At 47.3% G+C, this 16,150-nt stretch overlaps 3 protein-coding genes and 1 long non-coding RNA gene across 5 annotated transcripts; 2 read left to right on the top strand and 2 right to left on the bottom strand.

Annotated features, from left to right (window-relative positions):
* Window positions 1-256: 256 nt before the first annotated feature.
* Window positions 257-4,659, bottom strand: LOC117890199 (triple functional domain protein). Its single transcript, XM_034794906.1, has 7 exons — window positions 3,473-4,659; window positions 2,007-2,105; window positions 1,640-1,937; window positions 1,488-1,574; window positions 1,313-1,417; window positions 1,108-1,242; window positions 257-1,039 (listed from the first exon to the last, which is right to left on the bottom strand). Exons 1-7 carry the CDS (start codon window positions 4,300-4,302, stop codon window positions 536-538), a joined length of 2,058 nt encoding a protein of 685 aa, XP_034650797.1. The 5' UTR covers window positions 4,303-4,659; the 3' UTR covers window positions 257-535.
* Window positions 4,660-5,553: 894 nt separating this feature from the next.
* LOC117890201 lies at window positions 5,554-6,193 on the top strand. Its single transcript, XR_004648562.1, has 3 exons — window positions 5,554-5,700; window positions 5,756-5,987; window positions 6,042-6,193. It is a non-coding gene; the product is annotated as an uncharacterized LOC117890201 (long non-coding RNA).
* Window positions 6,194-10,391: 4,198 nt separating this feature from the next.
* On the top strand, window positions 10,392-14,353 carry LOC117890082 (glutathione S-transferase S1). 2 transcript variants are annotated; one of them, XM_034794741.1, is made up of 5 exons: window positions 10,392-10,551; window positions 12,838-13,160; window positions 13,216-13,383; window positions 13,454-13,596; window positions 13,655-14,353. In XM_034794741.1, the coding sequence occupies exons 2-5, from the start codon at window positions 12,863-12,865 to the stop codon at window positions 13,820-13,822; spliced, it is 777 nt and encodes a 258-aa protein (XP_034650632.1). In that variant the 5' UTR covers window positions 10,392-10,551; window positions 12,838-12,862; the 3' UTR covers window positions 13,823-14,353. The 2 variants fall into 2 exon arrangements, with proteins under 2 accessions (XP_034650632.1, XP_034650631.1); XM_034794740.1 differs by lacking the exon at window positions 10,392-10,551 and adding an exon at window positions 10,854-11,057.
* Window positions 14,354-14,732: 379 nt separating this feature from the next.
* Window positions 14,733-15,866, bottom strand: LOC117890081 (enoyl-CoA hydratase domain-containing protein 3, mitochondrial). Its single transcript, XM_034794739.1, has 2 exons — window positions 15,373-15,866; window positions 14,733-15,314 (listed from the first exon to the last, which is right to left on the bottom strand). Exons 1-2 carry the CDS (start codon window positions 15,849-15,851, stop codon window positions 14,936-14,938), a joined length of 858 nt encoding a protein of 285 aa, XP_034650630.1. The 5' UTR covers window positions 15,852-15,866; the 3' UTR covers window positions 14,733-14,935.
* Between the last annotated feature and the right edge of the window lie 284 nt (window positions 15,867-16,150).

Genomic DNA, 16,150 nt, shown 5'->3' with positions numbered 1-16,150 from the left:
TCTGTGAGGCGTGTGAGAATCTCTGAGAAAGTGCAAGGAAGTTGCTGATATTTGTAAGTTATTGTTGTAAATTATTTCTCCCCCATTAAGAGTGAAGAGATAATCAGGCGGAGTGCCTTTGAGGTGGGTTTTACATGGAATAAAATAAAATATTTTTTTAGCTTCAGTTCCACTTTATTGTTTAACAGTTTTCCATTACTCTAACTTTGATTAATGGAATCTTAAATATTTAGGCACCAGAGAACAATAATAATAAAACAACAATTTTATAAAGAATTTAATTAAACAATAAACTAAACTTAGAGTAATATTTTTGGTGATTTAGCTTTCAACTTGAAATGTTCCTTTTCCTTTCGCTTTTCGCTTTTCCATTTTGCCATGAAATGGCCCCTGGGGGGCTGTCCGCAGCATTTCCGGACTGGAAGTTGCTCTCCGTGCGAGGCGAAATCTATTAACTGTCGGTCTCCCATGGACCGATCTGATCGGACTGCCAAGTGCCATGTCCCGCACTGGCTCTGGGGCGGTGGTTTATTGCCTACGAGTTGGCATACCAAGTGCTGCGATTACTGGCCGTCTCCTCGTCCGGCTTGGGCATGATCCAAATGTTGCCGATGCCGCTGTCGGTGCTGAAGCGATTGGAGTCGCGGTAGAGCGAGAAGCTGGGCGCCTTCCGGTGCAGATGATCGTTCTCGCGGCAGTATCGCTCCTGCAGCTTCTGGCGCTCCTCGTTGGCAAAGTTGTTGATCATGTCGCGTATGAGGTCCAGCCAGAGCGTGATCTGTGCCGGATCCGCGGTGAATTCGCACTCCTGCTGCTTGCGCCGCTCGTAGAAGAGCGTGAAGGACTTGGTCTTGGCCGCGATGCCAATGTGCTCGCAGGGGTAGCGACCGTGGAAGAGCAGATGCTTGCCCTTGATCTCCGTGTAGATGATGCACTTGTCGAATATGAAGACCTTGGACCGGTAGCTGCGCTTCTGCTTGCAGTCGAACACCTGGAACTCGCTCACCTTCCGAAACTTGCCCTGATAGAACACATTGAACTGCCCGAACAGAGAGCCAACAGTTAGAAAGGAGCTCTCGAGTGGGAGTGGGTGCGGGAGTCACTCACCTCATGGCAGTCCACAATGTCGTTGATGATCTCCGATTCGTTTGTGGTGGTCAGCAGGGTGCGCAGTCGCTTCTCCAGCCGACAGCAGGACTCAATGAGCGGCTTCATCACAATGTCGCGGTTCTTGAAGAACGTCTAATAAAAGGGAATTGGGAATTGCAATTGTTAGCTAAAGTTTGCTGTCTGTTGCTGCATTCGCACTCACATTGATGAACTGCGTCAGGAGCAGGGGATAGCGGGCCATGCGCTGAATGGGCTGCACCAGAAAGCTATTGATGCCCAGCTTATCGTCGCGTTCCAGGCGTATATTCTGCAACAAAACAAACCAAAGCAAAGATAAGTTACATTGAACCCACTTGGAAATGCAATCGCAAACTCACCGTGAAGTAGTTTTTGTAGAGATCGCAGAGTTTCAATGACTTCTGCTTGTTCATGGTGAAGATCACGTAGCCATAGAAGCAGTTTTGCTACAAAAATAGAGGAGAAAGGATGAGCACCCACTTCAGCGTTCGATTTGTGGGGATAAGCTTACATCCAGCAGCTGCAGGAACTCGTCGAAGAGGCGCTTCAGATCGCGTTTGTTGCGCTGCAGCATCGGCAGGAACTCGTCGCGATGGAACTCGGCGATCTGTTCGATGTTGCCAAAGAGATCGTACTTCTTGCCGCGCAGACCCAGTGGCAGGTCCTTGCGCTGAAAGATGTCGCCATAGTTCTCGAAGCCCGTGTACAGATTGTTCACGTAGGCCTCCTCCGTCTTGATCAGCTCCTCCAGTATGGGATGCACGCACTTGTCGCTCTTGTCCCGCAGCTCGATCTCCACTTCCTCCTCCCTGAAAGACGCGTGAATGAGAGCTAAATAAAGAACAGAACGTGGAAGGGACTTTGTGCTGAATACTCACTCATCCTTGGGCTGGTAGACCGAGTGAAATTTGCCCACGAGATGCTGATTTGTTGTGCCAATAATTTCAGTCTTTCGTCTCGGCGTGGAGCGATAGTTTCTGTGGACAAAAGGAGAGACAGCGGTTCATGAGTGGCTCGTTATCTTTCATGTTTGTATGGGAAGAACCAACAGCCCAAACAACAGCAGAGTGTAGATAAACGAACCCCCAAAGCTGCTGCCAAGTGAGTCACAAGCAGCGACTGATAAGCGACCCACCGACCCAACCCTTATGCAACTGAAGAAGCCAAAGACACTGCGAGGAGCATATTTACATGGGGAGTGGAGTGAATCACCTCTAGTCGGATCTCAGCATGTGCCGCAGAATTGTCTTGCGAGAGTCGAAGATGCCCAAGGCGCTCTCGAACGCCTCCCACATGGACCTCACGCAGTACTGCATAAAGTCCAGCTGCATGATGAGGAACCAGGAGATCATGATCAGCATGAACATCGCCAGGGCAGTCACCAGGAAGCCCGTCAGCTAGAACACATGAACATGAGACTTTCGAATGCTTGCCGGGAACCACTACGATGGTTGAACTACTGACCCCCTCCGCACATGTCTCCATATTCTGCATCGCGATGGAGGACATTCGCCATTGCAGAAACGACTCACTGCCCGTTCTCCGCTGTGTTGACTCCAAGTCCTCCTCTGACGTGGAGTCGGCTATTGTCACATTGCTCTTGCTGGAAGAACGTTTGCTATGGACATTTCTCAGCGAAGATCTTCGACTGTTCTCCTCCTGCACTTCCCCTTCGTGCTGCCCGTGCAGATCTTCCTCTATCTCCTCTGCTGTGGCCACGGCTACTGGCTGCTCAACCGCCTCTAAGTCCCCTTCCTGCCGCTTCTGCTTTCTTCGCGATGGGAATGGATCGTCGCTGGTCGACGTTGCCATGGACACCTTTTGCCTCAGCTCGGGTGGGTGCACCTGCACCTCCTCCATCACTATCGTTGTCTCGTTTGCATCCCGCCTCACAAGCTCCTCCTCCTCCTCCTCCTCTCTGGCTGCGGGTTCTCTCTCCTGCTCCTTCTGTGGTCCATTCATGTTCTAGCTGCAGCTGCTCCGGGGCAACCGACTCCCACAGATACATTTTATAAATTTTGACACATTTCCCAATAGTTATTGGGAATGACTTCTCGGCCAGAGCAAGCTGCCGGCTGGGCCAGTTGCCGCTTCCCTTGTGCGGGCATGTCCATTGGCCCCGGACCAAACCAGTTAGCGAAAAGTGCTCCAAAACTGAATTAACACTTTGCCAATTAAGCGTCGAGTGGCGAATGCATTGAATGCCTCGCTCTGCCTGGGGTTTTATGCTTAAATTCGGATAATTGGATTCTGACACCAAAAGGGGGAAGCTCAACGACCGCGAAATCTACTTAATCAACACTGTGGAAGGCCGCCCTCAGTGTTGGGCAGGGTCAAAACTCACCTTGGAAAATCTGGATCTTTGCGCATTTTCAGCGGCAATGTGTGGTTCGCCGCTGCTGCTACTGCTGCTTGATCGACGCTGATCGAACGCTGCACCTGCTGGCCACTCGACTCATCATCGTTCGAGTCCTCTGCGGCATGGCCGGGCAACACCTCGGAGGCGCTCTCTGTCAGCACGTACTCCCTGGTGGCATGTGGATCCGTCTCAAAGTCCGATATCTGATCCACCTCGTCCTCGGAGCGCACCTCGCTGATGCTGCTGCTGGTGGTGGTGCCGGGTGTGCTGGGTATGGAGCTGCTCCGACTGCCGGCCAGGCCGGGCAGACGGATGCGTCGCGGCGGTGTGGCCGGCGGCGTCCTGTGCTCCCCCGCATAATCCTCGAACGACGGGTGTCGACGGTTCTCGAGCAGTTTCAGGCTGTGTCTCTCCTGGCGCAGGTATCCAATGGTTGTCTTTAGCGTCTCGAAGCGCTGCACCTTCTGGCGCACATCGAGCCACGCGGGATCTGGCGTTGTGGGCGTCTGGGGCGCTGCCTCGCCCTCCCCCACCTCCTCGGGCTCGCGCATTTTGAGCAGAGAGCGCCGCTGGAAGGCACTCTCCGTGTCGGAGTTGACCGAGTAGGAGAGCTGGAAGGAGCTGGAGCTGCTGCTCACGGTACTGTCACGCTGTCCGGCGCCGTCGGCTTCCATGTTGGCACTGTGTTGGCGCTCCTGCTCCGCCGCCGCCTGCTGCTGGCTAATGCGGCGCCGAGAGTTGCGCTTGTTGAAGTTTCGGTTGCTCAGATTGCGCTCGCGACGGAACGGCAGCGGACTGAGATCGGAGTCGGCCATTTGTTGTTGGTTTCTCTTGCTGTCTGATAACACTTATCGTAATTTGTCTCTCCCTCTCTCTTCACAAACACTCTCTCTTAGCTATTGCACACGCTTCGCTTTGCTTTGCTTTGATTTGCTTCTCCCGCTACTCTCCAGCGAATTTCAGCATTTATTGCGGGGGATTTTTATTTACTTTTGTTTCTTGTCATGCTCTGCATATGCATACATATATAATCTTTATCTTATTTTGGCTGCTTACACGCACACGTATCTCCTGTGTGTGTGTGTGTGTGTGTGTGTGTGTGTGTTTGTGTTGCGCTCTTGTCTTTGCCTTTTCCTTTTTGCGTTTGATTCTTATGCCGTTGCTTTATTGCGCTGCAAAACAGAAATTCGTAATTAAAGCAATTTGTCGCTCAAGTATTTTAAGTAAACAAATAGCGAATAGAAGTACTTAAGCATGTACTTAGGGCGGGGGAAGTGGGCGTGACAGGCTGAACACTCACTCCGAGGGCTGTACGTGATCGCAGAGAGGATGACAAGGGATTAACGAGGCGAGTCACTGTGTGCGCCCTTGATTAGTGTTGCACAGCGTTAGCGTTATCCTGAATGAGTGTTGGAAAGCAATGGGAAACCCTGCTTGTGTTTTTTCTTTGCCACAAATCATTCAGGAAGTTTCTGCATACAGCAGCAACCCAACGATAATCGCATCAGAGCCCGAGCATATGTATGGGTTTGCTCAAAGTTTAACCATAAGATACAAGCGATTTATTTATACTTGTATGACAAGTGACGTCAAGTTGTCTGAGGCGCAGAGCGACAGTGGGAAAGATAGAGGAAGGTAGACTGCCTGCCCGCCCGTTTGCATACTCGGAGTCACACATTCTGTTTGGCTTTGCCTTTGGCTTTGGCTTTGGCTTTGGCTCTGGCTGGTACACAGCTAATTATGTGTGACGCTGACTTTGTTGTTTTATTGGCATGGCAAAGCATGGCAAAAACAAGTGCAAAGCGACTGAAACCGCAATTGAGGCACGAATAAAAAAGCAAATGAACAGCGAAACGGGCTAATACGAGGGCCTGACTGGTAGGAAGTACTCACGTAAGTGCCGAGGTTCAGTTCCCTTCCAACAAAAGAAAGTCACTAAAGTTGGCATCTTTCAATTCCGGAATTGGCTGCGACTTGAATGGGTTCCACATTAGCCCTTTTCTCTCTCCCCATCAAAGCTGCCTTGGGAATTGTTAGACTGTCCCCAAATGGGGCTTTTCATTCTATTTTTTTGCCGTATTTCTCCTATATTTTGTGGTTAAAGTGGAGGACCAACAGATCGTAGACATTTGCGGCACCCTCAGTGAAGAGCAAGGATTCCACCAGCTGCGCCCTGACCCATGGGACAACCATCGATAAAAACCAACCCCCAGGTGAGTCTCCACATTGACCATTGGCACCAAACTCTTCTCTCCCAATTCATTGCAGTGTGCTGTAATCGTGTATCGTGTCCAGCATTAAATGTTACACTCAGCCGTGATTGAGGCGAACATCATTTGTGTATACCATTTATGACCCATTTAGATAAAAAGACAACAGTTAATGAGAGCCGCGACGCGCCTTGGCAACAATCTAATCAGGGGAGGCGAATAGTTATCTAGAGGTTACGATCTCTCGTTGAATTGAGCCACTTGCAGGGTGCAGCGTGTGTACCCCTCAGGTAATTCTGTTCTTATCTCTGCTGACTCAGCCTGAAGGTCTCTCTACTTTACAGAGTTTCACTAGGTCAAAGTCGGCTGTGAAGTTTCTTCGCTTTCCTAATCGTCTGACTGCGCTTCCAACCTCTTTCTTTATGCCTTGGAGGGGATTTTTCAATACCTATTTATAGAACTCAAACTGGTTATGGCCGCCTAATTGGGCATTTAGCGTCGTCACATGCAAGTGCCATTGTGTTCCGAGTGCCCAGCACCCGCAATGGAGTGGGATTAGTGTACATATTCGGGGAGTGTTTATCAGTCTACACAATCTAAGGAACACTTTTGCTGTTTTATTGGTTATAAAATGATTTATTGCAGCTTTTTATTGGTTTTCTATAGCTGCAATCGAGTCGAGTAGCCTTTTTTTCTGTACTTCCATGCCTCTAACTCGTTTTGTGCTAATCTGTGAATAGTTTTAAGGCCTTTTCCAGGAATTTCCGGTGCCCGTTTAAGGGGAACTATCTTAATGATTCCTATCAACATCAATATTGAGTACGAGTAAAGAAACCTTGGATGGAACTGCAATTTAATGATCAATTTTAGCAGCTCCTCTCTCTCTCTCCCTTTCTGACAAGTGCAAATGTTTTCCAGGTGTTTTTTTTTGTGCTTTGTCCGGGTACGGGTGCGATCACTGCTGTTTAGTCAGCCGATAACAATGATACAAATAATGAGCAAAAAGCAAACAACGATAAAAGCTAGAAGTGGGAAAAACTCGCTGCTGATACGAAATGGCACGGCGAGAATCAGTGGGGGGAACTCAACCCAACAGCAATTCGGAGTATAAAACGAGAGACACAAATAAACGTATTTCCAATGTGGAAACATGGCAAACAAATGGATCGTAACAACTCCACATTTGGCGCTGGCTCTGTGACCATAGTTTTGTGTAGCAGTTTGATTTGTTCCAAATTTGCACATTTCATAATTTGTGGGCACGTGTTAATGAGACAATTTCTGGGTGCGCGTGCAGGGCTCCCAGTGAATTTCGATGGCGTTATTCGCGTCTCAAATCCGTATTCGTTTCACTCGTTTTGACACTTACATTAAGGGGAGCTCTAAGCGGTCTTGGTCGGTGCTTGGAAGTTATCTGATATTTTTTGTTGTTAGCTTAAGGTCACGGGTTCGGCGAGGCACCGCACGCTGCGTATACGCAATATTTACAATGGCGCTGCTCTGACACGCTCGGCTGACAACAATTCTGTTTAACACGGTCGCCAGAGACACAGACAGAGACAGAGACGGCGACGACGACGGCGGCGATCTCTGACGCAGCGATAAACGTTGAACGGTAAACGCAAATACAAAAAAGACAAACGACAGACGACAGACGGGGTAACGTTCGCTCACCTGTGCATTTGAATTCGCACTGTGGAGAGGCCGCCGACGCCGACATTCGCACTGCAGCAGAGCAGCTGAGCGGCGGCATTGGTTCTCTTTTGATCATAGTCGACTGCGCTCTCCGCCAGCTGGGACTCTCTCTCTCCCTCTCCCTCTCACTCTCCCTCTCTCTGTTTTAACTGTTTGCTTTTGCGAGTTAGTTATAATTCTTTTTATGGCTCGGTTTTTATTATTTAGATTGCGATTGCAGTCCAGACTCTGTGTTGTCTCCAGCTCCCTCTCTGTGCCTCTCGCGGGGCTTAGCGGTCTTTCCGTTCGTTCTGTGTCGCATTTTCCACAGCAAATTATTGTGATAAAATGTGAGCTTATTCTGCTGTCTGTCTCTGTCTCTGCTCTGCCCCCCCTCTGCAGCACGCCTTTATTGTTGCTGCAGTTGTGCAGCGTCGGATGGCGGGCGGCATAAATTCCAAATTAGTCTAGGCCAAGCAACTCTCCACAGTCGCCGCAGACTGGAGAGCAGCGTTTCGCGCGAGTGGAGAGACTTCCCATGGTCCCTTATAGTATTTGCATGCAGGAACGAGAGAGTTTGGTCAAACCCTACACATTCCATCCAAGAATTCTGCTGATAACGAAAGTGATAGACCCGGAAATGTTTCCAGGATGTTGTAAAATACGCTTATAAATGGTATAACAAAATATTTCACGATCATTTGTTTGAGTTTCGCCAACTTTCGTTTTAATTTCATACTCGACTCTCTCGCACCTCTTGCAATGTGTTGGAAATTGCTGCGTTATCGGAATTGATTGTCATATCTTATCGGTCGAGGTCTCGACTTCTCGGGTTCGTTCTCCAATCGAGAACGCCAACACACGGCGCAGAACACACGCAGTCGCAACCAAAGGCCGCAAATTGCCCATTTGTCATGGTGTTTGACTCGATCTGAGCCACTGGCTTTGCATTCTGGGGGGTTTCTTTTTTTGTTGTTGGGTTCAGTTTTCAGCCTCTACTCTTTTCTGCTTATCTTTGCACATTTTCGAACGTACTTCAACGAAAATTGCCCAAATAAAGTTCAGTCCGCCCCCAGCCACTCCCTTTGTTGGGGGAGCCCCAAGTGAAATTGTTTTTTGTGTGAAACCAATACAGAGTTAACCGTACAGCTTGAGGTTATTAGCAGGTTGAGCTGCAGCTAAGATTAAAAGTGGTACAGAAAGCCCTTATCGGCGGGGGGCTGTGATTTTTTAGATTCTTTTTAAGTAAACAAATTAAATGCGATAAACTCACAAATTGAATTTTGTAATTTAGTTTACGAGCTAATAATTGTAATTAATTGCATTCTTAATAAAAAACGCAACAAAATCGGATTTATAAATTCGAAAATTCTGCCATAAAATGATTTTACAGACATTTTTACATTACATTTTACCTTACATATTAGTTTTATGCATTTCAGCTTTTGATAGAATGTAGCTGTTGAGTTCAATATTATATATCGATAGCTATCGTTGCATGTGTCCTCTGTTATCGGAATCCATTAGGCGGGAAGTTTAAATATGTGTCTCTTTTGTGCCACTTGTGGGTCCATCTAGGAGGAACATGGTTCAATGTGGTTCTTGTAGGAGTTTGCCGAACAATTTGAATTAAACTTTTGACTCATTTACAGGGCCCATCAGTGTATTTACCTCCCACAGCAACACAAAGAACAGATTGGCTACCAGAAGCCACCCACATAAGCCGCCGCCAGGGAGCCACTCAAATTTCCCCGCCCAACTGTCGCCGGCGTCGGCGATTCGCGACAGTCGGTCCGGGGCATCAACTAGCAACCAGCAGCGCCCCACGCTCACGTTTCGAGTTTCCCGATGGATCAGATAGCTTTGATTTCTCATTATTTTCTGATGTTTATATTAACCGAATGCTGGCACAGCTTTACCGACAACAGTGGAAAATTTTCAACAATAGTTGTGGTGGGGGACAGATCATCGTGTGTGAGTGTGTGTGTGGGACATCTTAAACCATCAATCAAGAAGTAAAAAAAGACAAATTTAACTGCTTTTAATTTAATATTAGTTGTTTATTTTTAGCTAATATTCATAATTGGTGCATAATAGAACGCCAAAAGCAACGCAATTGACAAGCGGAGCTTTAGTGGATCCTAGAAAGACCCAAAACGAGAGAGACCGAAACCGAGGGAGCAAGCTGGAGAGTGTGCAGGTAGAAATTAGCCGAAATAAAGAGGTAAGAGAAATGCTAAGTTCATTTCGCAAAAACTTTGGTCAATGCTTTTCTTGCTTTCTTGTTCGTTGTTTAAACTATTGTCCAAACCGTAGCCTAAGCAAACATCATCCATTAAAAGCCCACATCAATATTTGCTTCCTGTTTTCGGCTACTATTCATAATTGGTTCATAATTGAAGGCCAACAAAGATTGTCCAACAAAACCAAGCTTTTAAAAGTCTCTCCTGGAACGAAACCCATAACGGAAGAGCGGAAGACTGGAGAGAGAACAAACGGAGTGAACTCTGGTGGAGAGAGTCACGTGAAATGAATGCAAATTCGGCAGCTGTCTGCCTTCCCCAGCGTGCAGAATCTAATAAATGAAAAGAACGTTGGAAATAATGCTAAGATAAACAGCTGCATGGTTAATATGTTAACTAATTCCGCAAGAACATTGCATTTCAACGCCCTCGCAAATAGTCACGCGGAAGAGATGTTCTTCTCTCTCGCGATCTTTCTCTCGTCCACGCCCTTGCTCTCTCTCACTCTCTCTCTTCATCTTTTCGCACCGGCCGGCTTACACACACACGCACACCTGCAACAAGCCTCTCTCGGCACAGCACCAAAGCGGGCGAAAGAATAAGCAGACACCAAAACGGGCGACGGAATATTCGGTTCCCAAAGCTGGAACAGCGGAAGAGAGTGCAAAGCTGGCAAAATAAATGAGCGGACGGCGGTGGGCAGAGAGAGCGCCAAAGCGTCGCAGAGTGTGGCGTGTGTATAAAAGCAGCGCTGCCACTCACTGGGACTCAGTTGCGTGCAATCGTTGCAGTTGATCGATCGGTTCAGTGTGTTGGCATCCCAGTGAGAGAGGGAGATAGGATAGTGAGCGTGTGAGAGCGAGAGCGAACCCCAGCCCGATTTCCAATTAGCCAGCCAGCCATCCAGCCAGCCTGAAGTTTTTGACTGCAACTTGAGGTAAGGATTCCAAAGAGTGTGTGAAGGTGTCCCATTGCCAGGAGGTCAGTTTTCGGGCACTCCGACTGCGCGCAGTGATGTAATTTACGCACAATCGAAAAAAGGTTTACCCTTGCCAAAAATTGGAAAACATTTTTCGAACTCCGCCGAATCGGAAATCGGAAAGCCGAAACGCGTTCGTGTCGAGTCGGTTCTAAATATAGAATCGCGTATATTGTTTTTGGCTCCGATGTGATTGATTTGTGGGTCAATTGATTCGAAGACGAATCAGTTTTGAACTCGTTTCGCACCCTCACAGTCCTCGCCGGCCACTCGACTCGAATCATTCGCAAGCAAATATGTGAAGGACAACGACGTGTGTGGACCGACAGATCGACTAGAGCCAGAACCCTCTTCGAACTGCATAATATAGAATATTATAGAATCGAATCGAATCGAATTGAATCGACCGAGTGTTGTCCCCCGTCGTCGACTGTGGAGTGCGTGAACGAATTTCGAAGCGTGAGGTACTCGAATCGGACAATCTGAACCAAAGTGAACTGAAACCAAGATCCCAGATCCCTGACACTATTTCCCCCACTCGATTCTCCATTCAATCAACATCTGGCTGATCTGAGTGCACACCCTCCTCCTTATATAACCCCAATTGGTACCTTTCCGAAACAAAAATGAAAAATAGAAATACTTGAATTTCCGAAATGCTTTAACAGATAATTGAATGTGACTGCCATGCGTTATCGCCAATCGAGTCTGTATACTATATTTAGGTGCCGTTTGAGGTCCCCAGACTTGTGGTAAATGCCAGTGATAAGGTGCTCTCTAATCTCTAATCGGTCCCAGTAAATTGTCCATCTGGACAGTCGGATTTCAGTTCGCACGTGAATTGAAATATCGCTCAGCTCAGGTGTTCAGGTCCTTGACCCATTAAGATCCGAAAGATGGCGTTTCCCATGGATTGGATAATCTTTGAACAATTTTCTTGGCGATTCTCTTCAATTTGTGACCTTTTCCTACGAACAAATTCGAATTGGTTGCCAAAGTGACAGATAAAAGAGCCAAAATAGATCAGAAAATCGAAATTTAATTAAATCATGACACCGAAACACTTTCATCTGCTTTCTCCACCCCCCGATGGTCAGGGGGGGGACCAAATTAAATTCAATTAGAGCCAACATGGCAACAAGTGTGAAAGAGCCAGCAATACAGGCTCGGACGGATCAAACGAGTGCGGGACGGACACAGATAACGCCGAAAAGTCAAATCGATTGTTGCAATTTGAGACACAGAGAATCGAATCGACAAATTGCAGCGGAAGAGCGGCGGCCAATCAGCCATTACTGTGTGGGAGGGGGACGGGAGCGGGGGCAGGAAACTTGGTGACTGACTGGGCGCCCTGCCAAAATCTGCCAACGAAGCATGGCAAAGGCAGAGATCTGGTACTTGGGGGGAATCAATCGAAAACTGGTTTACGTTCCACATGGCATCCACAGGAGGAACCCTCATCCCATCCCATCCTCAAGACTGCCCACGTTTCATTATTTTATTTATCCGACACATGAAACAAAAAAAAACCAACCAACTAAAAACTGTCGACTACAATGGATAAAAGGGGCGTCTGCCAGCTGCGTTCTTCCAGCAGCGCCAACGCCCCAAAGATTTTGAGCTTGCCTCAGCAATCCGAGAAGCATCGGGCTTGCTGGGGTGCCAGTCTCTTTGATGTGCGTGGGTGTGTTGGTGCCTGTGCCATGTCTGTGGCAGACAATCAATGCATTTCCGCTCTCATCCATAGGAAAATACTTGATACACATATCTATCTGTAACATACACTTATTGCCGTATTATGGTAATTATATTTTCTGTCAACTGTTGCCATGAGCGAACTTGAATGATTTATTTGTATTTGCATGGTCTTGAAAAAGATCCATATACAGAGGAGGCAAGTACCCAACTTATTTACGTATCTCAAGGCAGTCCATACCAATTTTATATTTAAAATAAAACAATGAAAGTACCTCCAGAACGTGTGCAGAATCTTCTAGTCACATTTCTTATCAGTATTTACGATCAGTGTATGTTTCCCTTATCACTCACGCATTTCTGACCCACTTCAGTGTCAGAAGCAGCACAAACATTTATCAGGTAGTTTTCACCTTATCTAACGATTAGGAACTTCCACAAACATAAACAGAATTTGTGACAGATAGTGGAAATTTAAATTACAAAATATTTCACAACGTAGCGAAACTCGATCGAATCTGATCATTTAATTGGTTTTTTTTTGTACAGGGAATTGCATTGAGTTAGCGCAGAAATGGCCGACGAAGCACAAGCACCACCTGCTGAGGGCGCCCCACCAGCCGAGGGCGCTCCACCAGCCGAGGGCGAGGCTCCTCCACCAGCTGAGGGCGAGGCCGCACCACCAGCCGAGGGCGAGGCCGCACCACCAGCCGAACCCGCCGAGCCCGCTGAGCCCATCAAGCACAGCTACACCTTGTTCTACTTCAACGTGAAGGCTCTGGCCGAACCTCTTCGCTATCTGTTCGCCTATGGCGCCTTGGAGTACGAGGATGTGCGCGTCACACGCGACGAATGGCCAGCCCTGAAGCCGAGTAAGTACTTATTTTTTGATGGGAAAGAAGTTTAGTAATCCTGATCCTTCCACAGCCATGCCCATGGGCCAGATGCCCGTGCTGGAGGTGGATGGAAAGCGTGTGCACCAGAGCATCTCGATGGCCCGATTCTTGGCCAAGACCGTGGGCCTGTGCGGTGCCACTCCGTGGGAGGATCTGCAGATCGACATTGTTGTTGACACCATCAACGACTTCCGTCTAAGTAGCGAGCAATGTGTGCCCCAGTTTCATGTTCAGTGTCCTTGATTAACTCTTGAATTTTTAATGTATAGAAATTGCAGTCGTCTCGTACGAGCCGGAGGACGAGATCAAGGAGAAGAAGTTGGTCACCCTGAATGCCGAGGTCATTCCATTCTATCTGGAGAAGTTGGAGCAGACCGTCAAGGACAACGACGGCCACTTGGCCTTGGCCAAGGTTCGTACTTGTTCGAATTACACGAGTCTTCATGTCCCATTTGATTTCCATTCTTTAGTTGACTTGGGCCGATGTCTACTTTGCCGGCATCACCGACTACATGAACTACATGGTGAAGCGCGATCTGCTGGAGCCGTACCCGGCTCTGCGTGGCGTGGTCGATGCCATCAATGCCCTGGAGCCGATAAAGGCTTGGATTGAGAAGCGTCCCGTCACCGAGGTCTAAGCGGGCCCCAACGATGTTCGGAGGAAGGAAAAACATTGCACAACAACACACCACAACACACAAAATACACACACACACACACACACATTTTGCACATATTTGCACAGATTTTGTTCCTTTTTGGCTTAGGATGGGATCCAATGGGATCCGCTGAGCAGGCGGTACTTCGCACGGGGTTACGTTCGAAACTAAAGATTCGTTGGGCCGCAGTTCTTTTTGGCACATGGCACTACGGATAATTCGTAATTGCTTAATTTTTTCTGTTATAATTCTCTTTGCATGACGCTATATCTATATCTATTTGGATCCTCCACGGATCGACTTTCGTTCGCTTAATCATAATGAAAATGATAATACTTATTGCACAGTCTATAATATTTCTGCTTACCTTCTAGGACATACGCATCCATACAAGCGCCTACTCTAAGACTACTTCTAGAATCTATAACGTGAACTTATCTTTTAGACCTACTCTACTCTATTCTATTGTATGCTATCTAACCGCGAACAGCTCAAAGGCCAATTGAAAAATATTTAAATAACTACAGCGAAAGCTCAGCAACAATTACAATTGCACATCGATTGTTCCATTCACTTGAACATTTTGGTTACACACATCACACACTTTTAGTCAGCCCCAGGAATTTTCTTCGTCTTGATCCTGTTCAGATCCCTCTCTAAAGAAATCGATAAAAGACTCAAACAAATAGAACCGGATACCTTCAAAATTATAATCAAGCTAAATCATTTTCAATAATTGGAACCCAAACAGACACCAACTGCCACGTTCTTATTTTTGTTTAATTTTTTACACGAAATGCACACGCACTTTTGCAATTTTGTAATTGCCATATTAAATATTTAGCACCAGAAACACCTAAATAAACAAAACACCAAAAAAAGAAAGGAATGAGCACTTTGAAAGCACGAGATTTCGTTTTATTTCATTGCGAAGGAGCTACTTTGTGTGGGATTTGATGGGCGAGAACTTTCAACTTAAGATCTATCATATAACTCGATTCAGTGCTCTGCACAACAAGTGGTTCAACAATATATTACATAAAACTAGATAAATGCACAGTTTCGTTTCAAAGGCAATCCTTAGGATATTTATCACTCGTGCTTCCAGTGGGGTGCACGCTTCTCTATGAAGCTAGCGATGCCCTCTTGGCAATCGCCCAGCTGCAGGTTCTCTTCCATTTTCTGGCCCGCAGCCGAATAGGCCTCTTTTAGAGACATGGCCAGCTGCTTGTAGTAGAACTCCTTGCCGAGGCTAATGACGGCCCGACTCTTCGCATTGATGGCACCAGTTATCTCATCGATCTCCCGGTCAAGATCCTCCGCTGGTACCGCCCTGGACACCATGCCAGAAATGTACGCCTCTTCTCCAGTAACTGGCAGACCAGTCATCAGCATGTACGCCGACTTGGGACGCGACATCACACGGCCAATGGCCACACCGGGAGTCGAGCAGAATACGCCTACGCCAGCGCTGTGGAGATGCACGGATTAGTTTACATGTTCAATAGAATATTGAATTTCTCGCCTACCCCGGCGTGGAGAACTTGCTGGTTTTGGAGCAAACCACAATGTCGCACGAGACCACAAGCTGACAGCCAGCAGCAGCCGCATAACCATTCACCTTGCCTATCACCGGCACGGGGAGCAGCTGTATGTCGCGTATGATGTCGGTGAGCTTCTGGAAGACATTCCTCTGTATCTCCGGGTTGCCGTGCAGCTCCTTGAGGTTGTGGCCGGCTGACCAGATTTTGCCAGTAGCCGAGAGCACGACACTACGCAGTTTCACATCATCCTTGTCCTTCACCAGTGCGTTCTGTAGTGCGCACATCATGTCCATCGATAGAGAATTAAGGGTGCGAGGATGATTCAGTGTAATCTCTCGCACACCATTCGCCTCCTTGACTAGCACCAGCTCTGCTGCATCGCTGCTGACAAGCCGAAGGGCCTGTCCATAAGCACTTGTTGCATATCTGACGGTTTTTAGAGAATTTTGTAATTTACAGAACATGGTTGGTTTGGATTTCAGTGATGGAAAGTTCTTTCGTTTTCTGCAAAGGTGCTGTTAGGAGCCACAATACAATAACATTGTTTGGTTCCGGTTCCTGAACCAGAAAACAAATACCGGAAAATACCAAATTCAAACGAGCCAACTCGGTGCATTAATAGCCAAAAACAATACAAATATCCATACTACCAGTTGAAAGGCAAGAAGTGGTCCAATCGCGCCAAATTATCCGGTCTGCAAAAACGCTAAAAAAATAGCAACAGTGTAATAACAAGTTCGGCTCCGGTTCCTGAACCAGAAAA

The sequence above is a fragment of the Drosophila subobscura genome, chromosome E, assembly GCF_008121235.1.
Source record: "Drosophila subobscura isolate 14011-0131.10 chromosome E, UCBerk_Dsub_1.0, whole genome shotgun sequence".
NCBI classification, from domain to species: Eukaryota; Metazoa; Arthropoda; class Insecta; order Diptera; family Drosophilidae; genus Drosophila; species Drosophila subobscura.
Note: the sequence above shows the minus strand (reverse complement) of the source record. Positions and strands in the feature narration are given on the sequence as shown.